This window comes from Octopus sinensis, linkage group LG23 (assembly GCF_006345805.1).
Source record: "Octopus sinensis linkage group LG23, ASM634580v1, whole genome shotgun sequence".
NCBI lineage: Eukaryota > Metazoa > Mollusca > Cephalopoda > Octopoda > Octopodidae > Octopus > Octopus sinensis.
The window spans coordinates 27,392,151-27,417,409 of record NC_043019.1 but is presented as its reverse complement, the minus strand read 5'-3'; the positions used below and the strand labels follow the sequence as shown (position 1 = coordinate 27,417,409).

Genomic DNA, 25,259 nt, shown 5'->3' with positions numbered 1-25,259 from the left:
CTCTTATAATTCAATGTTTAAAAAATACCTATTATATTTTTATGATTAAATATTATTGGGAATTGTATCGGAATACTCTTAAAATTGTTTGTGTATTTTAACAATAAAATCTTATATGGACCCCGCCTCACCTAAGGGTCATGTGAACCCCAATCGGGAATCACTGATTTATACTGAAAGACTGAGAATAGAAATCGAGATGTCAGGGTAGCAGATTGCAGAGGGAGGGTACTCAACCACAACTCTTTTGTTCAATTATACCAATAAGAGTAACAACGTACAAAGCAAAGGGTGGGAGATTGTTGGAGGAAGGAAGAGAGAACGTGGCGGTGGCGGTGGGGGGAAGAAAAGGAGAGAAACGGAGGAAACAGGTGGAGGAAGAAAAGGGTAAAGTTTGACGAAACTTGAGGAAAGCATTCTTTCTCATTCCTCATCCTCTCCTCTACGGCTCCCCTCACTTCTTTTGCCCCCTTCTAATTCTTACAACATATGTACGAGTTTACCATTACTCCTACCTATTGCTATCACTACCACACCTCCTCCAACTCACGGCTACCGTGGGTAATGTCTATCCAATAGATCTAATGATGAAAGTTGTAACCCCTCCTGACCACCCTGTCGTAATCTTCTTATCTATAACCACAGTATAAAATATATTCCTTCTTAAGACAGTAAAGGTGTAATTTGAAGATTTGGCTGCTGTTTGTTGCAGGTCAAAAGTGGAGGTACTCGCGTTAGGTCAGTAGCCACCACTTCTAATTATTGCAGCATTCTCAACACCACCTCCACCGTCATCATTCTTTATTTCAATCTGACGAGGGACGTTTTCGATGTCGCTCGACTTGCTAGAAGTAATAACCAAATTCTTACAAAACACTACCGATGCCTAAAATAAAAAAAAAACCCCAAAAACTGGAGGATACTATAGCAGAGGACAAGAAGGTCCTAAAACTTTCCCAACCAAGAATGATACAGAAGCCAAACAATAACCACTTCTACTAATACCATTCCCCACTACTTCTACATTAAGCACTACTCTTCCTTACACTCACAGCAGTCGGTCTCCTCCTCCTCCTACTCCACCACTGCCTTATTCTTATTATTACCCCCGCCTCCACCACCACCAATATCTCCCACCAGAGTAAGTACTTCTCCCACTACTCTTACTATTACTCCACCCCAAGAAGTACCGCACTCGTTACTGCTACCTCGAAAGAAATGTAACAGCACCGCTTCTCCTACCGCTACTCCTACTCTTATTACTACTCTTACCTTTACCTTTCAGCATTGTACCCCACTTCCTCAATGTTGAACAAATAACACCAGTTACATTACCTCTCCTCTTCCTCCTTCCTTACTCCGTCTACGTTACCTTCTATCACACACACACACTACCATCATCATCATCGTCATCACCATCAGCGATAGTACTGCCGTTTCTTTTCCCAACGTACTCCTCCTCCTCCTACGACTACGTCAACAGCCGTACCTCAAGGTAGCGGGTTGCTAATGGTAGGGGTAATAGTAAGAGTATAGAAGTCATAAAAGAGGTAAAGGTATCAATACCGCCACCACCACCCTCATCATCACCATAAAAAAAAAAAAACAAACAGATCAATCAAAGCTGAGTCGAAATCGAGGCTGGTTCTGCTCAGTTGTTGATATAGAAGTGCGAAGGTGCATCACATAACGACGCATTGGTGGATGGTACAGGTGCAGCTGCAATAACAAGTGTTCCAACAGCAACAACTTTATGTATGTGTAGGTCTGTATGAAGTTTCTACATATTTACTAAATACATTTGTTTATCTTTTAAATGTCTTTGTGCAACACTTTGTGCAAATGTGTGTCTTTTCATTCACAAGAACGACAACAACAGCCAGAACCAACCCTCGTGGTCCGTCGATCTAAAATATAGTAGCCAGATCGCCCTCAAATCAAATCTGATTGTTTCAAATAAGACAACGGCATATCTGATGATGTAGTCTTTAAAAAAGACGCGATGGACACGGCTGGACTGTCTTTAATTCCAAGCTATGAAGCTAAACAACAACAAAATATCTCTCTCATTACGACAGTCCCCTTTCACATCATGTTTGTTATTTTTATCATTGCTCTCCAACTTCGTCGGATTTTGGTTTTTTTGGTTGAAAATTCGACACACTTCATTGGAAAAGAAAAACATTGAACCGGGAAATTCTCGAAACAAACCTTACTTGTTGCCTTTTTTTAATGAATAAAACACAAAAACGGAGATTTCCGTTTATACACAATACAATAGTATAATATATACTATCTATCTATCTATCTATCTATCTATCTATCTATCTATCTATCTATCTATCTATCTATCGATATATCTATATATTCACATGCACATGTACACAACTGCAGACCTTTGTATGGGCTAAATGGTTAAGAAGTTCGCTTCGTAACCATTATGCCTTTCGTTCAATACCACTGCCTCGGCTCCACTCATTCCATGCAAGTGAAATTTAGTTGACGGAAATTGCACAGAAGCTCCGTCGGGTGGATCGGTACCTGTAACTGAATAGGAATCGATGATTCTACCCAACACTTACTTCAAGGGTACACGTTTCTATGGAATACTCAGCCACATAAGTTAATTCAGGAGCAGGTATTTCGTTTGATCGAACACCTGAATCCTCGTCGTGGAACAAAATCCACCATCACCATGCACGCACCCCCCTACACACCCACACACACCCACATGTATATATATCCCTGCTGTTAAAGGAATTTAAGATGAATCTATTTTCATTCCACTCTGAATGTTTATTCTTCCAGAAGGTCTTCACCACTAGTTTCCACTCGTTCTATTGTTTAACTCGAAACTTTTTAGTGAAAAGCGTTTTCTAAAAAAATATTATATACACTGGTTGCTAAATAGATTAACTGGCGATCCTTCGATATTGGTCTACAGAGTATTGGTATGAGGAGACGACGTCATTCACACTCATTCAACTTACCCTCTTTATCTATGTCATGAGGGAAGGTTGTGTGGGTGAATGACGTTGTGTACCAATACCGAAGGAATGCCAACTTTGTTATATATACTGGTTGTGGTGTATAGATATTGCGACTAAAAGATTAAGAGTGGAAGAAGAGCAAAACGACGAAAGACTTGTGTGTCTAATGCTTAAAAGACAATCTTGTTTTTTTGTCTAACGTTTAAAAAACGATCTCATTGTGTTTGTCTAGTCTTTAAAATATTTTCATGGTTGTAAGAAGTAATAACGACAACATATTCTTGCAGAAACCAATGAAGCCACGATTTCTGTAGAATGTGTACAGTTGTTTGGTGCAAGCCTTGAGTGTGGCTTGGAAAGTGAGACTTGAGTGCTGCTCATGTCCTGCATACTTTTGTCTGGTACTAAATGCTTTGAGTTGATCATATATATATATAGAAACCATGTCAAATCAGACTGGAGTCTGGTGCAGCCTTCCAGCTTGCCAGACTTGATCAAACCTTCCAATCCATGCCAGCATGGACAATGCACGTTAAATGATGATCATGATATATGTATAGGCATAAGAGTGGTTGTGTGGTTCCGGGTTCAGTCCCACTGCATGGCACCTTGGGCAATTGTCTTCTACTATAGCCTCGGGCTGACCGAAGCCTTGTGAGTGGATTTGGTAGACGGAAACTGAAAGAAGCCCATTGTATATATATGTATGTATGTGTGTGTGTATGTTTGTGTGCCTGTGTTTGTCCCCCCAACATTGCATGACAACCGATGCTGGTGTGTTTACGTCCCCGTAACTTAGCAGTTCAGCAAAAGAGACCGATAGAATAAGTACTGGGCTTACAAAGAATAAGTCCTGGGGTCGATTTGCACGATTAAAGGCGGTGCTCCAGCATGGCCACATTCAAATGACTGAAACAAGTAAAGGAGTAAAACAATGTGGCTCAGTTGGCTGAAACTTTGAAGTCACTGTCAACAACATTCTTGTGGTTACTGTGAAAAACATTATATATTACTTGCGAGGGGACTCCTTCATCGAAGACCAGTGCTTACCATGCGTTGACAAGAGGCAATTACCTTGAAACTATAGTCCGTATGTAATACTCGGGTCTTCGAGGGAGGATGACCTCCCTTTGCAAGTAACACAAGGACACTGAGATGGTGTCTAAAGTCCTTCTGGTGGCGTTGATCGCCTGGGGCTAAAAGCATCAGTAACACACCTCCCCAGTGGCTAGCCACATTCAGATGGCTGATACCCCTTACGTTAATAATAAATTTGTATTCTACAAAAGTATAGAGCAGTGGTTTTCAACCAGGGTTCCGCCAGTATAGTCCAGGGGTTCCGCAAGAAGTTACAAAAATGCTAAAATCGACAGTAATTTTTAATTCTCCTGTGCAGATATGTGTGCATAAGACAATTAAATTATTGCACAAGGGTTCCTCGAGCCAGTGGAATGTTTCCTTGGGGTTCCGCTTTAGAAAAAAGTTTGAAAAGCACTGGTATAGAGTAACCCATTAGATTAATGTGAAATTGTCTTTATTATAACTAATATCTTTTATCACAGATATTATTCACCGTGAGATCTCAGTACCAAGTGTTATCTATTGACATTCCATGGCCATACAACTAGCATATGAGCACAGCTAGAAACCCAAATGAAGTACATATATACCGTTGTATGGTTCCACGATTGGACCTAATTTTAAAAAATCATATGTATAGTATGGATTTAGCTAGAAGCTCATGTATAGTAATCAGGGCTGAATTAAAACCCATAGAAACTCTAAGCCCTTAAAAGGTGTTGGACCCCTAATTCTATGTAATTCAAAATATAACCAATAATAAACCAGAAAATGAATTTTTCCAGTCAAATCATCATCATCATTTAGCATCTGCTTTCTATGCTGGTATGGGTTGGACAGTTTGACTGAAAACTGGTGAGCTGGTTCCAATCTGGTTTGGCATGGCTTCTATGGCTGGATGCCCTTCCTAATGCCAACCATTCCAAGAATGTAGTAGGTGCTTTTTACATGACACCAGCATGGGTGCCATTGATGTGACACCGGCATCGGCCACATGCTTGAGTGGTGCTTTTTATGTGCCACCAGCACAGGTGCCAGTCAACTGGCGCTGATATTGGTCACAGCTATGATTCGAATATTATTTTAGCAAACCCTTTAGTATTCAGATTATTCTATCAAACATAATGCTTATTGATTCCCATTGATTTGAATTAATCATGCATTATCTCATATCTTCAAGATCTTGATGGTGTAATTACTTAATGTAGAATAACATTGTAGGGTAGGTGTGAGAGCCTGGATCTGGTCAGTTTGAACATAAAACAGATTAGCTATTTTGGCCGGATATGGCTGGTTTAACCCTTTAGCATTCAGATTACTCTGTCAAATGTAAAGCCTGTTTAATCACATTGTTTTAAATTAATTGTACAGCATCTTGTAACTCTGAGATTTTGATGATGTCCCTGTTTATTTTTAGAATGACTTTGTAGGGTAGGTGTGAGAGGTCAGAGCTGGCTGGTTTGAGCATAAAACAGGAAGACAATTTTGGCCTGGTATGGCCGGTTTAAACACTAAAGGTTTAAATACTAAAGGGTTAAAGTGATTTCTTTTGTGCTGTTAACCATTTACCATTTCTGTGATGCCCCCTTCCCTTGATGCCTTAAGCACATGCCTATTTGCCTAATGGTTAATCCATCACTGGTAGTAAACATTATATCTATGAATAGTGGTATGATGCCCACATGTGTTGTTCCTAAAAACGTTGGGGGTAAGCCTCAACACTACATTATCCTGTTGTTGGTCTGAGTTCTCTCTCTCTCTTTCTCTTGTAAGTCTGTGACCCAAACAAAGCATGTGTTTGTAGGAATCTTGATTAAGTATGGGAAGAGTAAAGAATAGAAATAAACAAACGGTTTTAAAAATGTTGTAAGAGATAAGAGCAAGGAAGTACATGTTTTTCATGTTCACTCGGAGCATTGTCAAATTATATACACGTGTTGAATATTACATGAATGAATATATAGAGGTAGACAGATTTAATATCAAAAACACCAGAGAAACGTAATCTGTGGTTGGTTTATTGGGTGAGAGGTGGTGGTAATAATAATAATAATAATACCAGGCAGCGGCTCTCATGGCTTCTGATCTTAACTGACTGGAAGTGTTATGTACATTGTTTTGTCTTGGTATAAAAGATGGGCTACAGCAAATATTCTGCTCAATACCACAGATTTGCTTGTCAGTTGTTTGACCGTAACCAGTTGAGCATGTCCCTTAGTGGCTGACGATATGTGCATCTCTGATCACGAGTAGAAGTAGTGGGGGAGCATCATAGCCATGTGTTGAGAGGGATTCTTTGGGGTTTGAATGATTCACCTCTGGAAACATGGGTGTTTCATTCAACATCCTTAAACAACCCTTAATCAGGGACCTTTTGAGTGGGATGGGTTACCCAACCAGAAGAAAATCTAACTTGGCCCCACCCGCAAGGTCATGCGCTGTTTATCTTGTTATGAGATCACCATGTCGTGCACATATGGTTGTGATGTATGTGCCTGGTGTACCCTTATCAGACGGGTAGTCATGATGGGTATACTGGGCTTCATATATTTGTACCCCAGTGTCACTTTGATGGCATGCACTGCTCTCTCACTCAATAATAATAATAATAATTTCTGCTAAAGGCACAAGGCCTGAAATTTTGGGGTAGTGGACTAATCGATTACATTGTCCCCAATGTTTCACAGGTACTTAATTTATCGATGAAAAAGGACGAAAGGCTAAGTCGGCCTTGGTGGAGTTTGAACTCAGAACGTAAAGATGGAAGAAATGCTTCTATGCATTTTGCCTGGCATGCTAACGGTTCTGCCAACTCATTGTCTTAATAATAATAATAATAATAATCATCATCATCGTTTAGCGTCCGCTTTCCATGCTAGCATGGGTTGGACGGTTCAACTGGGGTCTGTGAAGCCAGAAGGCTGCATCAGGCCCAGTCTGATCTGGCAGTGTTTCTACGGCTGGATGCCCTTCCTAACGCCAACCACTCCGTGAGTGTAGTGGGTGCTTTTTACGTGCCACCCGCACAGGTGCCAATAATAATAATAATAATAATAATAGTAATAATGATAATATTGTAACAATTTTATAATTTGAAGAAAACAAGCAAGCCATCACCATCATCATTGTTTAACATCCGCCTTCCATGCTGGAATGGGTTGGACAGTTTGACATGGCACTGGCCAGGCTGAAGACTGCACTAGGCTTCTGTGTCTGTTTTGGCACAGTTTTTATGGCTGGATGTCCTTCCTAGCACCAACCATCCTGCAGAGTGGACTGAGTGCTTTTTACATGGCACCAGCACAAGCGAGGTCAGTTTTGGCATGATTTTTTACAGCTGGATGCCCTTCCAAATGCCAACCACTTTACAGTGACTGATATATTTATCTATCATCTTCATCATCATCATTTAATGTCTGCTTTTCCATGCTGGCATTGGTTGAATGGTTTAATAGGAACTGGTTAGCCAGAGAGCTGCACCAGGCTCCAGTTGTGTTTTGGCAAGGTTCCTTTGACTGGATGCTCTTCCTAACACCAACCTGTGGAGGCAGGTGTGGCTGTGTGGTAAGAAGTTTGCTTCCCAATCACATAGTTCTGGGTTCAATCTCAGTGTGTCTTCTACTCTAGCCTCAGGCCGACTAAAGCCTTGTAAATGGATTTGGTAAACAGAAACTCAAAGAATCCTGTATTTTATATGTATGCATGTGTCTTTTTTCCCTGTTTGTCCCCTCTACTGCTTGATGACCAGTGTTGGTTTGTTTACATTCCCACAGTTCAGCAAAGAGACTGATAGAATATGTACTAGGTTTAAGGAAAAAAAAGTACTGGGGTCAATTCATTCCATTGAAACTCTTCAAGGTGATGCTCCAGCATGGCCTCAGTCTAATGAATGGAACAAGTAAAGAAAAGATAAAAGAGATAAAATGTAAAACCCCGTTGCATCTCATTAATTTCTCTTCTTTCAACTTTTCCCTGACGAAGGGCTCTGTCTGAAACATTGGATTTTCCATTCCCCCACAACGAGTTCATCGTCATTGGTTAACATCCTCTTTCCATGCTGGCATGGGTTGGACAGTTTGACATGGCACTGGCTAGCTGGGTGCTGTCCAGACTCCAACTGTCTGTTGTGGTATGGTTTCTATGGCAGGATGCCTTTCCTAATGCCAACCACCTAACAGAATGTGCTTTTTACCTGCTACTGGCTTGAATGTGTTTATGCAGCACTGGCACAGGTGCATTAACACAGCACCACCATGGGCGCTTTTTAAGTGGCACTGGCACCTAAAAGGATAAGCCTGGATGTATGGGAGATAGAGATTTTACTTAGCTTGACGCGTCTTATCAAGTACAGCAAATTGCCACATCTCCTGGTCCCCTTTCAATTCCTCAGTGAGGCCCACTTCATCCCCCGTCTTCCTGGGTCTACCCCTTCCACAGGTACCCTCCACAATTAGAACACAGCACTCCTTTATGCAGCTGTCCTCATCCATACACATCACATGACCAAACCAGTGCAGTCTTCTCTCTGGCACTCAATATCTGATGCCTCTTATATCCAGTTTTCCTCTTGAATCCTTTACACTCTGTTGTGTGCGTGCACACCAACATTATCCATCCAGCAGAGCAGGCTAGCTACATTTCTTTCAACCCTTCACATTTCCTCTGTAGTCAAAGCCCATGTTTCACTAACCATGTAACTTAGCTGTGTGTGCACAGGCATCATACAATCTGCCTTTCACTCCGAGGAAGAAGCCCTTAGTTACCAACAAAGGTAGAAGCTCTCTGAACTTTGCTCAGCCTGTTCTTATTCTAGCAACCACACTTACAGAACTCCCTTCACCACTGCTAACTTGATCTCCTAGGTAACAGAAGCTATCTACTATTTCTACTTACCCCCCCCCCCCCAGCATTTGAAGGAGTCTATTGTCTGCATTTTTAGTGTTTATTGTGCTCTTTTTATCTATTTTGCTACATAATATAAATCTTACCAATCAGGTCAACACCAGCTTCTTTGGAGTCTGTTTGATCATTTGTGTATGTATGTATGTATGTGTGTGTTTCTGTCCCTTTGTCTTGACACTTGACACTTAGAGTGCCTTTCTCAAGTTTTCTGTGGAAACATGTCTGGCCATGGGGAAGTATTACTTTGCCTGGAGACTGGTGAAGATTTGCAACAGGAAGGCCATCCAGCCATAAAAAAGTCTATGAAGAACAAGTCCTGGGGTCAATTTCTTTGACTAAAAAAATCCCTTTAAGGTGGTGCTCTAACATGGCTGCAGTCAAATGACTGAAACAAGTAAAAGAAATAAAGAAAAGAATATATATGTGTGTGTGTGAAGGTGCATGGCTCAGTGGTTAGAGCGTTGAGCTTACGATTGTGAGGTTGTGAGTTTGAATCCTGGACCGGGCTGTGTGTTGTGTTCTTGAGCAAGACATTTTACTTCACGTTGCTCCAGTTCACTCAGCTGTAGAATGAGTTGCGACGTCACAGGTGCCAAGCTGTATCAGATTTTGCCTTTCCCTTGGATAACACTGGTGGCATGGAGAGGGGAGGCCGGCATGCATGGGCGACTGCTAGTCTTCCATAAAAAGCAACCTTGCCCAGACTTGTACCTAGGAGGGTAACTTTCAAGGTCCAATCCCATGCTCATTCATGACCAAAGGGGGTCTCCTTTCCTCATATATATATATATATATATATATATATATATATAATGGCGGTGCCCCAGCATGGCCACAGCTTGTGAGCTGAAACTAAATAAAATAAAAATAAAATAAAAATAAAAAATATATATATATAGAGAGAGAGAGAGAAAGAGAGAGATGGAAGCCCTCTGTCTGTCTTTTTGTAGATGATGTACTACATTCTTTTATGTTTTCTACCTGTTTGCTGATGTGTGTGTGTGTTTGTATTTATGCATGCATATGTGTGTATGTCTGGTTGTTTGTATATATATATATGTGTGTGTGTGTGTCAGTGTGTGCACATACGTATGTAAAAATGGATGTATGTGTGTGTATATTACTCTTTTACTCTTTTACTTGTTTCAGTCATTTGACTGCGGCCATGCTGGAGCACCGCCTTTAGTCGAGCAAATCAACCCCGGGACTTATTCTTTGTAAGCCCAGTACTTATTCTATCGGTCTCTTTTTTGCCGAACCGCTAAGTGACGGGGACGTAAACACACCAGCATCGGTTGTCAAGCAATGCTAGGGGGACAAACACAGACATACAAACACACACATATATATATATACATATATATGACAGGCTTCTTTCAGTTTCCGTCTACCAAATCCACTCACAAGGCATTGGTCGGCCCGGGGCTATAGCAGAAGACACTTGCCCAAGATGCCACGCAGTGGGACTGAACCCGGAACCATGTGGTTGGTTAGCAAGCTACTTACCACACAGCCACTCCTGCGCCTATTATATTTATTTATGAATAAATGAAAGAATACTTTTATCACACAACATAATCTGCCACTGGAAAGTTACTGTACATGCAGTACATACATACATACATACATACATGCGCATGCAGTGAGTATATGTGTGTGTGTGTGTAAACATACATATATATATGCATGCATATATATATGTGTGTGTATGTATGTATGTACTTAAAAATACAAAATACCTTCTGTGATATGAACCAGAACGTTGTCAAACAGAGCATATCCTTAACCACATGATAAAAGTAACAACGGAAAAGAAATTACAGAATACAATTTAACAATTTCAGACATAGGTAAAATTAGGACCAATATAATTAAAATTCTGTATCCAATAAGATTAATTATTAAACTTGTCAAGTTTTCTAAAATCTGTAATGTTTGTTCGTTAATGCAGGTGTCTTCCATAAACGAGATTTAAAAGGAGAGATGGCAGGTGCATGGACCAGCTATTTGTTGTGTCTGGTATTGCTGGTGTGTTTGTTGTGTCGGCCTCCTTGTGTGTGGACCACTCGGATGGACAGTACTGGTTTCTACACCGACAACGGCCTGGAACAGTCCGTGATGGTCAGCCGGATCCCACATCGTGTGAAGAAGGAATTTCAACAAGAAATACTCACCTTGATGGGATTACACCACAAACCGAAACCACGAGCTCCCGGTAAGGAGACTTCTGCTCCCCGCTTCATGATTGATCTGTACAATAAGCTGCATGGTTCAGGTGCCAGTGGATCCATTGAAGATGACGATGAGGATGAACACCCCCACTTCTTCAGCAGAACTTTAGAAAATGAAATGCCTAAACTCAACAGTTCTGATGTTATCATGAGTTTTGTCAACCATGGTGAGTAATTTACTTATTATTATTATTATTATTATCATCATCATCATCATTTAAGGTATCGATCTGGCAGAATTGTTAGCATGCCGGGCAAAATGCTTAGTGGCATTTTGCTCTCCTTTGCTTCTGGGTTCAAATTCTGCTGCGGTTGACTTTGCCTTTCATCCTTTTGGGGTTGATAAAATAAGTACCCTGTCAACTTATCCTATCAAAACCCTGTCAACTTATCCTATCAAAACCCTGTCAATTTATTTTATCAAAACCCTGTCAACTTATCCTATCAAAACCCTGTCAACTTATCCTATCAAAACCCTGTCAACTTAACCTATCAAAACCCTGTCAAGTTATCCTATCAAAACCCTGTCAAGTTATCCTATCAAAACCCTGTCAACTTATCCTATTAAAACCCTCTAATTTACCCTATTATAACCATGTACCTTTCCCTATTAACACACTTATTTTGCCCTATTAATGTTCTGTTACTTTATTCCATTAATACCCTTATTATTTTACCTTAGTAACACCCTGGTATCTTACCCTATTAATATTCTGTTATTTTGTCCAATTAACATCATGTTAAAACCCTATCAAAACCCTGTTATTTTCCTCATTAACATACTTATTTTATCCTATTAACACCCTGTTATTTTACCCTGTAAATACCCTGTTATTTTACTCTTTTAAAATCCTGTCTTATTCTATTATTTTCCCCATTAACACACCAATTTTACCCTATTAATACCCTGTTGTTATCCCCTATTCACATTCTGTTAATTTACTTTGTTGTTTTACCTGTAAAGGCAAGTGTAACAGAAAGCAGTTGAAGGGAAGTATTGAACTAAAAAACATGTTAGTTTTAGTCCAGTTAAATCACTGAAAACTGGGTCATTGGATTTGCTTGTATTACACTGCTGGCAAAACACTTCTGTTATGATAGGAGAGTTGGACAAGAGTTCATTTCTTAGTGAAACAAAAAAAAAAAAATGTTTGATCCGGAGGTTGTAAAATCAATAGTGATCTTTATATGCTAGATTATAAAGAAACTGCTGAAATTTGGGGAAAAAATAGGACAGTCATGGTTGAAATGTCTTTGATCACAGGTTTAACCCTTTCATTACTGTATTTATTTTGAGATGCTCTGTGTTTCTTTCAATTATTTTAAATATAACAAAGAATTTAGTAAAATAACTTAGTTATTATTAAGCTAGTGTTAGGAATGTAAATTGTGACTAAAGCTTGGTGGAATATTTTAATTCAAAACTTATGAAAACAAGACATTTTACCACATAGCCAGAGCTGGTTTTGGCCGGATTAGTAACAAAAGGGTTAATGGGGTCCCTTGACCCTTCAGCTGTAAATTGTTTCAGTGATGATGTTAAATATCTACCAAAAAAATAGAATTGATATTTTCTGCAATTTATGTTGCCCCAATAAATTTGTCATATCTTAAGAGAAAATAGTTCCAAAAATGACATTCCTCAACAAAAGATAAATTGGTGTATGAAACTGCTTTCCGCAGTTAAGGGTAAAGAAATTTTGATAGGATACATCTGATTTCTGCAGTAAAAGGGTTAAAGTAAAAATAGGAGGCATTGGATCATGTGGTCTTGAATTTAGTGTAACTAGTAAAAAAAAAAGTAGGACAGTCATGGTTGAAGTGTCTTTGATCACTGGTTTGACAAAGTCCCTTAACCCTTTCACTATGAAATTAAATTACATGTTTATGCCAGTAATGATGTTAAATATCTTTTTAAAAAATCAGGATTGGTATTTTCTGCAAGTCACGTTGCATCAATAAATTTGCCATATCTTAAGAGAAAATAGTTTCAAACATGACATTCAACAGAAAGATAGATCGGTGTATGGAACTGCTTTCCACTGTTAAGGGTAATGAAATTTTGAGTGGATATATCTGATTTTTGCAGTGAAAGGGTTAAAGTAAAAATAGGAGGCATTGGATCATGTGGTCTTGAATTTAGTGTAACTAGTAAAAAAAAAGTAGGACAGTCATGGTTGAAGTGTCTTTGATCACTGGTTTGACAAAGTCCCTTAACCCTTTCACTATGAAATTAAATTACATGTTTATGCCAGTAATGATGTTAAATATCTTTTAAAAAATCAGGATTGGTATTTTCTGCAAGTCACGTTGCATCAATAAATTTGCCATATCTTAAGAGAAAATAGTTTCAAACATGACATTCAACAGAAAGATAGATCGGTGTATGGAACTGCTTTCCACTGTTAAGGGTAATGAAATTTTGAGTGGATATATCTGATTTTTGCAGTGAAAGGGTTAAAGTAAAAATAGGAGGCATTGGATAATGTGGTCCTGGATTCTGTGCATCTGGAAAAAAGGTAGGACAGTCATGGATGGAATGACTTTGATCTAACTGTAAATTCATGATAATTCCAATAATAATGTTAAATATCTTCTACCAAGAAATAGAATTGATTTTGGATCTTTTCGGTTTGAACGGCAGTTTTTTAAAATAATTTCCACGTAACTAAACACTTTTAAACTTCGTATACTGGTAGAATGTGTTTATAAAACATCTTTTTCTCTTGGCTTTATTGAGAAAATTCTATAGTTTGTAAGATATTTGTTGTTTTTTTGCTTCAATTTCTGCACTTTCAACCAATCACTGACGTCTATTGAGGTAAAAAGCATTCTGTGCCGTATGAATATGTCCCTCGTTTAAGAAACAGATTGGTTTATTTACATTTGTGAAGAAAAAAAAGATACCCTTTTCCCCACCCCTAACCCTAACCCTATAACAGATTGAAATGCAATAGATCGATACTAGGGTCATAATTATGGGTGACAATTTCATATGACACCGCTAGAAAAAACTGCCATTCAAACTGAAAAGATCCTTGATTTTTTTCCTCAAGTCATGTTGCCGCAATAAACTTGACACATCTCAACAAAAAAATAATTTCAAGCATGACATTCCTCAACAAAAGATAGATTGGTGAATAAAAACTGCTTTCTGCTGTTAGGGGTGATGAAATTTTGAGTGGATATATTTAATTTCTGCGGCAAAAGCTTTAAAAACCAAAGGAAAGACACATTAGGTAGTGTAGTCCTAGATGAGATTAGCCAGTTGGAACAGTCCACTGGGGGCTGACCTGGGACAAAACACCAAAAGCAACAGCAACTATTTATTCATATTAAGGTCATTCAGTTTGGCTGTTAGTATTGTCAAATAATACCCCCACCACCACCACCACCGCTCTGGAGAGAGCAGCTGACCTGTTAGTGGTTATTGGTCAGGTCAGATCATCAAGGTCACTACTTCCTCTAAATACATGTCTATTTCTTTACTATGTCTGTGTGTCTGGTGGTGAATGAATGAATAGTGTGTCTGAATGTGTGAATGAACTAAATCTACAGGATATAAATGATCTACTTAGAGGTAATCTGAGAGAGAGGACATCCTCTCCTGGTTTAGTTATATACATACATCTGTGTGCGCTTGTGTGTGTGTGTACGTGTGTTTGTACTATTGTAGGGACTATATTGTGTGTATGTGTGTTTGTTCATTTGTCCTTCCTGATATGTCGTTTTTGTTGACACACTCCACCCGAGCCTTGTGTTTCTCAATTCCCCTTAACTCCATCCAAATTTCATTCCATGCCTTTCTATTTTATAAATTCTTCTGTCCCCTTTTGTGAACAAAAGGGTTGTTAGTTACTGGTCATCGGCAGGCCAGTGACTGGTTTGCAGTATTCTGAATGCCTGTAGTTCAGTGTTGAACAAATATGTCATGCATCTTCATTTCAAAAGCAAAGAGTATATACACATGCATACATACATACATACATACATACATACATACATACATACATACATGGCCCAGTGGTTAAGGCAGCGGACTCATGGTCGTAGGATCGCAGTTTTGATTCCCAGACTGGGTGTTGTGTGTGTTTATTGAGCGAAAAACACCTAAAAGCACCACAAGGCTCCGGCAGGGGGTGGTGGCGATCCTTGCTGTACTCTTTCGCCACAACTTTCTCTCACTCTTTCTTCTGTTGGCCTGCTCGCCACCCAGTGGGGTGGCGTCATTTGAAGGCTAAAACAATGCGAAGCGCATTGTGACCAGCGATGTGTAGCAACATCTGATAGCCTGGTTGGTCACGGTGACATACATACATACATATGTATATATACTCTTTGTCATATATATAACTGAAGGAAGCCTGTTGTACACAGACATCTGTGTATATTTTTGTGTTTGTTTGTCTCCCACCACCACTTGATAACTGGTGTTGGTGTGTCTTCATTTCAAAAGCAAAGAGTATATATATATATATTATATATATATATATATAATAATTTATTATATAGAAGGAGCTTCTACAGGACTAGAACTGTTTCATTCAAGAGAAATCTTCAGGAAGCTGAAGATTTCTCTTGAATGAAACAGTTCTAGTCCTGTAGAAGCTCCTTCTATATAATAAATTAATTTTACTCTGCTATGTATTGAGTACCTTATTTACTGTGGTTAACCCCGAATCAACCCGGGACCTACATATATATATATATATATATATATATATATATATATATAATATATATATATATATATGTGTGTGTGTGTGTGCACGCATGCATATATATGTATGTATACACATATGAACGTGTGTGTGTATGCATGATGAATTTTGATGCAATATCTGTCTGTCAATTCCACTTGCAAAATATTGGTCAACCAGAGGTTATAGTTGAACCCCCACTCCATGATGATGATGATGTTGGTTGTCATCATTTTATATTTGCTTTACATGTTGACATGGGCTAGGACTGAACCTGGAACCATGTGGTTGGGAATTTGTGGCTGTGTGATAAGAAGTTTGCTTGCTAACCAAATGGTTCTGGATTCAGTTCCATTGCTTGGCACCTTCGGCAAGTACCTTGGGCTGACCAAAGCCTTGTGAATGGATTTGGTAGATGGAAACTGAAGGAAGCCTGTTGTACACACACACACACACACACACACACACACACACACATCTGTGTATATCTTTGTGTCTGTTTGTCTTCTACCACCACTTGATAACTGGTGTTGGTGTGTTTGCATCTATGTGACTTAGCAGTTCAGCAAAAGAAACTAATGGAATAAATACCAGGCTTAAAAAAAAAAGTGCTGGGGTTGATTTGTTTGACTAAAAATTCTTAAAGGTGATGCTCCAGCATGGCCTTAGTGTAATGGCTGAAACAACCCATGCCAGCATGGAAAATGGGTGTTAAATGATGGTGATGATGATGATGATGAAATAAAAAAAGATAAGAGATAAATACCACAAGGCATTTTGTCCCTGCTCTACCAAATCACAGCAATTATCTGGACAGGGTCAGCCATGCATGACAAGCTCACTTCCTCATATTCTTTCCTACTCTAGGCACAAGGCCTGAAATTTTTGGAGAGGACGCCAGTCCATAAGATCGATCCCAGTATGGAACTGGTACTTGATTTATCAACCCCGAAAGAATGAAAGGTAAAGTCAACCTTGGCGGAATTTGAACTCAGAATGTAAAGACAGCTGAAATACTGCTAAGCATTTCGCAAAGCGTGCTAACGTTTCTGCCACCTCGCCACCTTATCTTGGTACAATGTATTCTTTTCTACTCTAGGGATAAGGCCCAAAATTTGGGGGGAGGGAGCCAGTCACTTAGATCGACGCCAGTATGCAACTGGTACTCAAATAATTGATTCTGAAAGAATGAAAAGCAAAGTCGACCTCGACAAGATTTGAACTCAGAACATAAAGACAGATGAAATATCGCTAAGCATTTTGCCCAGCGTGCTAACATTTCTTATTTCTTTATTGCCCACAAGGGGCTAAACATAGAGGGGACAAACAAGGATAGACAAAGGGATTAAGTCGATTACATCAACTCCAGTACATAACTGGTACTTAATTTATTGACCCCGAAAAGATGAAAGGCAAAGTCGACCTCGGCAGAATTTGAACTCAGAACATAAAGACAGATGAAATATCGCTAAGCATTTTGCCCAGCGTGCTAACATTTCTTATTTCTTTATTGCCCACAAGGGGCTAAACATAGAGGGGACAAACAAGGATAGACAAAGGGATTAAGTCGATTACGTCAACCCCAGTACACAACAGGTACTTAATTTATCGACCCTGAAAGGATGAAAGGCAAAGTCGACCTCGGCAGAATTTGAACTCAGAACATAAAGACAGATGAAATACCGCTAAGCATTTTGCCCAGCGTGCTAACATTTCTTATTTCTTTATTGCCCACAAGGGGCTAAACATAGAGGGGACAAACAAGGATAGACAAAGGGATTAAGTCGATTGCATCAACCCCAGTACACAACAGGTACTTAATTTATCGACCCTGAAAGGATGAAAGGCAAAGTCGACCTCGGCAGAATTTGAACTCAGAACATAAAGACAGATGAAATACCGCTAAGCATTTTGCCCAGCGTGCTAACATTTCTTATTTCTTTATTGCCCACAAGGGGCTAAACATAGAGGGGACAAACAAGGATAGACAAAGGGATTAAGTCGATTGCATCAACCACAGTACACAACTGGTACTTAATTTATTGACCCCGAAAAGATGAAAGGCAAAGTCAACCTCGGCAGAATTTGAACTCAGAACATAAAGACAGATGAAATACCGCTAAGCATTTTGCCCAGCGTGCTAACATTTCTTATTTCTTTATTGCCCACAAGGGGCTAAACATAGAGGGGACAAACAAGGATAGACAAAGGGATTAAGTCGATTGCATCAACCACAGTACACAACTGGTACTTAATTTATTGACCCCGAAAAGATGAAAGGCAAAGTCGACCTCGGCAGAATTTGAACTCAGAATGTAAAGATAGACGAAATACTGCTGTTTCTACCAGCTCCCCACCTTCTCACTTCCTCATTTTGACGGGTGTGGCCATTCAATGCCACATGACATGGATGCAGTGTGTTTTTTTCTTTGCTTCTAAAGCATGCAACAAACTGACTCATCTGGCCATTATTCTTCTTCTTATTATTTGATTAGTAATAATGGGTTACAGAGCTATTTTCTGTGTATTCTTTCTTTATAGATTTTGAAGAAATATTTTAAGGCAAGATGTTAACAAATGGAAAGAGGAAATGTTTCTCATGGTACATATTTAGTGTTTTGAATATGTTTTATAACTATTAACTATTGTAGCCTCCAGTATCTGAATAGTGTTGTTATGTGTGTGTGAACATATTTGTCCACATACATTGGTCAGTATTTGAATACATTTTGTATTACTATTAAAATCACTGACATTTAAAAGAAAATGTGTTGTTATATGCTTGTGTAAATAGGTGCAGGCATGGCTGTGTGGTAAGAAGTTTGCTTCCCAACCACATGGTTCTGGGTTCAGTCCCACTGCACTGCATCTTTGGGCAAGTGTTTTCTACTATAGCCTCAGGCCAGCCAAAGCCTTGTGAGTGGACTGTTACATGGAAACTGAAAGAAGCCTGCCATGTATATATATATATATATATATATACACACACACATATACATAAAGGTGTGGCTGTGTGGTAAGAAGCTTGCTTCCCAACCACATGGTTCTAGGTTCAATTCCACTGTGTGGTACCTTGCGCAAGTGTCTTCTACTATAGCCTCAGGCCAACCATATGATTGCTTTTGGTAGATGAAAATTGAAAGAAGCCCTATATATATATATATATAGCCGTGTCACACCCGAACAGTAATGGGAACCTGTGGAAGAGGTAGACCCAGGAAGAACTGGGATGAGGTGGTGAAGCATGACCTTTGAACGTCAGGCATCACGAAAGCGATGACAAGTGACTGAGACCTTTGGAGATATGCTGTGCTTGAAAAGACCCGGCAAGCTAAGTGAGACTGTAAACGTCGCCTATGCCAGTGCAGCATAACCGACCCATTTAAGAGTACCCTTCAATCATTGAGCAATAAACTGTGTTTGGGTGGGCCTGTTGAGTCAAGTGAAGTCCTTGTCGTGGCTGATGCCTAACTGGCACCCATGTCAGTATCTACCTATTTTATTCTAAAAATACACAATCACATCATTGAAATTTCAAAGCTATAAAATAATGCATGATTAATTGGAAACTGAATAGATATGCATTATATTTGATGGAATAATCTGAGTGCTAAAGCGAGTAAAAGATAAGACGTGTGTTTGTATGAGCTTATTATTTTCTCTGTTAAGTTAAGTTAATTTTTTGGCTCAAAAAGCAAAAAGTAAGGCCATGTAGGGGGACATGGAGTTATGTGCAGGGAGGGTGTTCATGCAAAGAGTTCAGGCCATTTCTGGTCAAGAGAGACTTTGAACCGAGCGGTCGTCGGCATCTTCACTATCTTGTCCGGCAGCTTATTCCACGGATCCGCAACCCGGATGGAGAAAGCCCCTCTCCTTCGAATGAGATGAAATTGTCACAGATAGAGCTTTTCAGAGTGACCCCGCAGCCTACACTCTGGAGCAGGAGTGAAGAACAGCTCTTTCGAGAGGCTACACTTTCTGCTTATGATGTTGTGAGCAAGAATGAGATCACCATGGCGTCGTCGTTTTTCTAGACTGTCTTTTTTTACTTTTATAATCACCAATATTTGAAAGAAACTGTGGGCAGTATTGAACCTGGGAGCAGTTGAAAGTCCCAAGGGTGCGTTGAAGAAAATTGGGGCAATAATGGGGTAGCGATTCATGTAAAAAACAACAAAATAACGGGTTCGTTAGGTGAAGTTGTATTTGTGAAATACAGTTGCTTTGTATTTGCTTCAGAAAGAGGTCTGTTTTTGTGATGGTTTGTTGGGGTGGGGGGCCCTAGGAATGTGGCCTGGGTGTCAGGTAGGCGGGGTGGGGGTGGGGGGCGAAAAAGTTTGGGAACCAACGGTATACAGGCATCCCTCACATTACAGAAACTTGAGTTATGGAGTTCCGGACAAAAGGAAATAGTAAAGTGTGACCATTAATTTTGGGATATACCTGTAATTCGATCTTTAAAGTGTGACCATTAATTTTGGGATATACCTGTAATTCGATCTTTACAGAAACTTGGGAGTAAATTCTAGCAATTTCAAAAAGTAAAATTATGATAAGTACATTTTTTTTGTCAAACTGTGCCACTCCCTATGTGTTCTCTCACCGTTCACTTCCTTTGTGCATGCTCCAATTCAACTGACCTTATTTTTTTCATTGATCTCAGCATGTCTGCATCTTACCCACTCCTTTCTTGATAATTTATCACCTTGTTTGTTGCTATCAAAACTTTAATCAAACACTTTTTTTCGTTTCGCTTCCTGACTCCTTCCTGTTTCTGCTGTTTTCTGAATCTGAAGAAATACGACAACTAATTTTTGCTGTGAACCCTCTTTTCCTTGGATTCTACTGTTTTCCTGTTTGACCTGGATTTCTTGTCTATCATCACTAATGTTGGATTTAACTGGCAATGCATAAGATATATTATATAGGGGTCACCAAACTTTTTCATTCATCGACCCCCTTTAACCATTTCTCCTTCCACATTGATCCCCTTTAGCCACTTCTTCCACATTGACTATCCTCCTCATAGCCACACCTGGCTCATAGGGCTGGTTTCTCAGTTTCCTTGGCATATAAGTTTCCCCACCTGGACAGGACGCTGGTCCATCGCAGGTGAGCTGCAAGATGCAGGAGGAAAGAGTGAGAGAAAGTAGTGGCGAAAGAGTCAGCAGAAGTTCGCCATTACCTTCGGCAGGAGCCGCATGGAGCTTAGGTGTTTCGTTCATAAACCACACATCGCCTGGTCTGAGATTTGAACCTGCGATCTCTCGACCGTGAGTCTGCTGTTCTAACCACACCCTCCTCATTTAAAATATCTTAATACCCTACTGTACCATATCTTAAATGCATACCAGGTACTGATGCTAGCAATTAAAATGTTAGCTAAAATATACATGTACGACAAATTAAGAAATCTTGTTGAAGATGACTCACTTTTTACATTTAAAACCAGGTGTACTAGTATATAGTATTAAACTTTCAATTTTTATGAAATTGTTCTCACGGTTAGAAAATGTGAAAGATGCACCATATTGTTGGAATATCTTTTGTTGAAATTGACAACATCAGTGTGAGGGATGGTCATGGCGCTGATTAAGTATTTCAAGCAGTCCATCTAGGTGAGCTGGTCTTTCGCATGCTGACCCCCATTCGACCCCTTGGTTATCATTGACCTCCTGTAATTTCTCATTGACTCCTAGGGGGTCCCTCGGACCCCCTTTGCATTATATTATCAGACCCTGCATTATATTATCCTTATTCAAGATGGCTGGGACGAAGTGGAAATGTAGGTAGCTGTAGTGTGAAAAGGAGTCGTGAAGGGGTTATGTTAGATGTTGAACCAGATGGTTTACAATAGTTTGATATGAGAGAAAAACTTGGCCATTTTCCAGAAAACACCCTTGAGCATTTAAACCAGCCATATTGGCACAAATATTCCACTTGTTTTATGTTCAAACTGGTCAGATCTGGCCTTCATACTTACCCTACAATGTTATTCTAAAAATACACAATCACATCATTGAAATTTTGAAGCTATAAAATAATGCATGATTAATTAAAAACTGAATGAGTACGAATTACATTTGATGGAATAATCTCTACAGACTGAAAAAAATGATTTACAACCTTAATCAATTTTTGAACCTTATTGAGTTCTCATCAGAGGTGTCTACATCATTCTGACAATCTCCAGAGAAACAAGCAGCCAAACTGCATATATACTCAACAAATGCAGCAGTAACACTATGAAGGATTCCCTAATTTGCATTCCAAAAGTGTTTAACACTCTATAAATACCAGCGGCTTGTCATATATATATATATATATATACTCTTTTACTTGTTTCAGTTATTTGACTGCGGCTATGCTGGAGCACCGCATTTAGTCGAGCAAATCGACCCCAGGACTTATTCTTTGTAAGCCTAGTACTTATTCTATCGGTCTCTTTTTGCCGAACCGCTAAGTTACGGGGACATAAACACACCAGCATCGGTTGTCAAGCGATGTTGGGGGAACAAACACAGACACACAAGCACACACACACACATATATATACATATATACGACAGGCTTCTTTCAGTTTCCGTCTACCAAATCCACTCACAAGGCTTTGGTTGGCCCGAGGCTATAGTAGAAGACACTTGCCCAAGGTGCCACGCAGTGGGACTGAACCCGGAACCATGTGGTCGGTAAGCAAGCTACATACCACACAGCCACTCCTACGCCTATATATATATATGTATATATCTGTGTGTGTATGTGTGTCTCTTTCTGTCTGTTTGTCCCCCACCGTCACCACTTGGCAACTTGTGTTTATGTGTTTACATCCCTGTAACTTAGCAGTTCGGCAAAAGAGACCAATAGAATAAGTACTAAGCTTAAGATATAAATCCTGTGGCTGATTTGTTCGACTAAAACCATTCAAGGCAGTGCTCCAGCATGGCCACAGTCTGAAACAAGACAAAGTATAAAAGAATAAATATTATTAAGCATTGAACAATAAAAAAAAAAGAAATTAAAATATTTTGTGTGTTGTAAACATATAACCAATTTATTGCAGATAAATTTTAACAAACAAATCCTTATATGGACCCCTTTAGGGCCATATAGAGCCCAGCTGAGAAACCCTTGTTTTAGACAATCCCTGAAAATGAAAATTTTATTTTATGAATTTGAACTTGGGGGCTAAAAGAATTGGAACCATTACACATACTTCTTTCTTTACTACCCCCAAGGGGCTAAACATAGAGGGGACAAACACGGACAGACAAACGGATTAAGTCGATTACATCGACCCCAGTGCATAACTGGTACTTAATTTATCGACCCCGAAAGGATGAAAGGCAAAGTTGACGTCAGCGGAATTTGAACTCAGCACGTAACAGCAGACGAAATACCTATTTCTTTACTGCCCACAAGGGGCTAAACACAGAGAGGACAAACAAGGACAGACAAACGGATTAAGTCGATTATATCGACCCCAGTGCGTAACTGGTACTTAATTTATCAACCCTGAAAGGATGAAAGGCAAAGTCGACGTCGGCAGAATTTGAACTCAGCACGTAACAGCAGATGAAATACCTATTTCTTTACTGCCCACAAGGGGCTAAACACAGAGAGGACAAACAAGGACAGACAAACGGATTAAGTCGATTATATCGACCCCAGTGCGTAACTGGTACTTAATTTATCGACCCCAAAAGGATGAAAGGCAAAGTCGACCTCGGCGGAATTTGAACTCAGAACATAACAGCAGACGAAATACCTATTTCTTTACTGCCCACAAGGGGCTAAACACAGAGAGGACAAACAAGGACAGACAAATGGATTAAGTCGATTATATCGACCCCAGTGCGTAACTGGTACTTAATTTATCGACCCCCGAAAGGATGAAAGGCAAAGTCGACCTCGGCGGAATTTGAACTCAGAACATAACAGCAGACGAAATACCTATTTCTTTACTGCCCACAAGGGGCTAAACACAGAGAGGACAAACAAGGACAGACAAATGGATTAAGTCGATTATATCGACCCCAGTGCGTAACTGGTACTTAATTTATCGACCCCCGAAAGGATGAAAGGCAAAGTCGACCTCGGCAGAATTTGAACTCAGAACGTTACGGCAGACGAAATACGGCTACGCATTTCGCCCGGCGTGCTAACGTTTCTGCCAGCTCGCTGCCATTACACATACTGTCAACCAAATAAACTCCCTTCAGACAAACAGAAGGACCTGATTCCCTTTTTTTTTTGTCGGCTGGATAGAGTTCTGGTGGTAGTATTAGTGGTGACTCTAGAATCAATTGTGTATGGGTAATAGTACGGTTTATCTGTGATAGTGGAGGTGGTACAGCTAGTTTTTGTGATGGTGGTACTGCAATTAGCTGTGGTAGTTGTAGTGGTGGCACATCTTGTTGTGATGGTGGTGGTATTAGTGGTGGTAATAGTACAACAGCCCTTGGTGGTAGTACAACATGGTGTGATGGTGGTGGCATTTGTGGTAAAACTTGCTGTGGCAGTGGTGGTGGTGGTAGTGGTGGTACCACATGCTGTAGTATTAATGTTAGTAGTAGTAGTAGTAGTAGTGGTGGTGGTATAACTTGCTGTGGTGGTGGTAGTAGCAGTAGTTGTATAACTAGCTGTGGTAGTGGTGGTGGTAGTATTAGTTGGTATACGGCCAACAAAATCATTACAGCAGTAAATAGTAAGATGCCTTGTTTAATTAAAATAACATTTGACTGTTCCTCTTGTTTCTCTTCACTGTTTGGTGGTTATAGTGGTGGTGGTGGTAGTGGTGGTAGTGTGTGTGTATGCTTAGCTCCAGGTCAGCCCTCATCAAGCAGACATAAGATTAAAAGCATTCCAAACATGACCTACCACATCATCCTTTTTTGGTATATCTAAGACCACGTTGCCTATCATTATTTTCAAAAGGGTGGAATGAAACTTGAAGGAGATTTGGCTGCTACTTCTAGCAACTGACAAGACCACATAGTGGCTCCTTTGACTGTGATGGTTGTGGTGGTGGTTATATGATTAGAGTGGTTGTGTGTTGATTAGTGGTGGCAGTGTGTGTAAGTTTGTGTGTGTGTGTATGCTTAGCTCCAGGTCAGCCCTCATCAAGCAGACATAAGATTAAAAGCATTCCAAACATGACCTACCACATCATCCTTTTTTGGTATATCTAAGACCAGATTGCCTATCATTATTTTCAAAAGGGTGGAATGAAACTCGAAGTAGATTTGGCTGCTACTTCTAGCAACTGACAAGACCACATAGTGGCTCCTTTGACTGTGATGGTGGTTATATGATTAGAGTGGTTGTGTGTTGATTAGTGGTGGCAGTGTGTGTAAGTT

At 39.8% G+C, this 25,259-nt stretch overlaps 1 protein-coding gene across 1 annotated transcript in view; it reads left to right on the top strand.

Moving 5' to 3' along the window:
* Positions 1-1,296: 1,296 nt before the first annotated feature.
* LOC115223541 (bone morphogenetic protein 7) overlaps positions 1,297-25,259 on the top strand; it is a 50,573-nt gene continuing 26,610 nt past the window's right edge. Inside the window, exons 1-2 of the mRNA XM_029794175.2 lie at positions 1,297-1,765; positions 10,924-11,370. Coding sequence (XP_029650035.1) covers positions 10,956-11,370 — 415 coding nt within the window. The 5' untranslated portion in view covers positions 1,297-1,765; positions 10,924-10,955. The remainder of the gene's footprint in view (positions 1,766-10,923; positions 11,371-25,259) is intronic.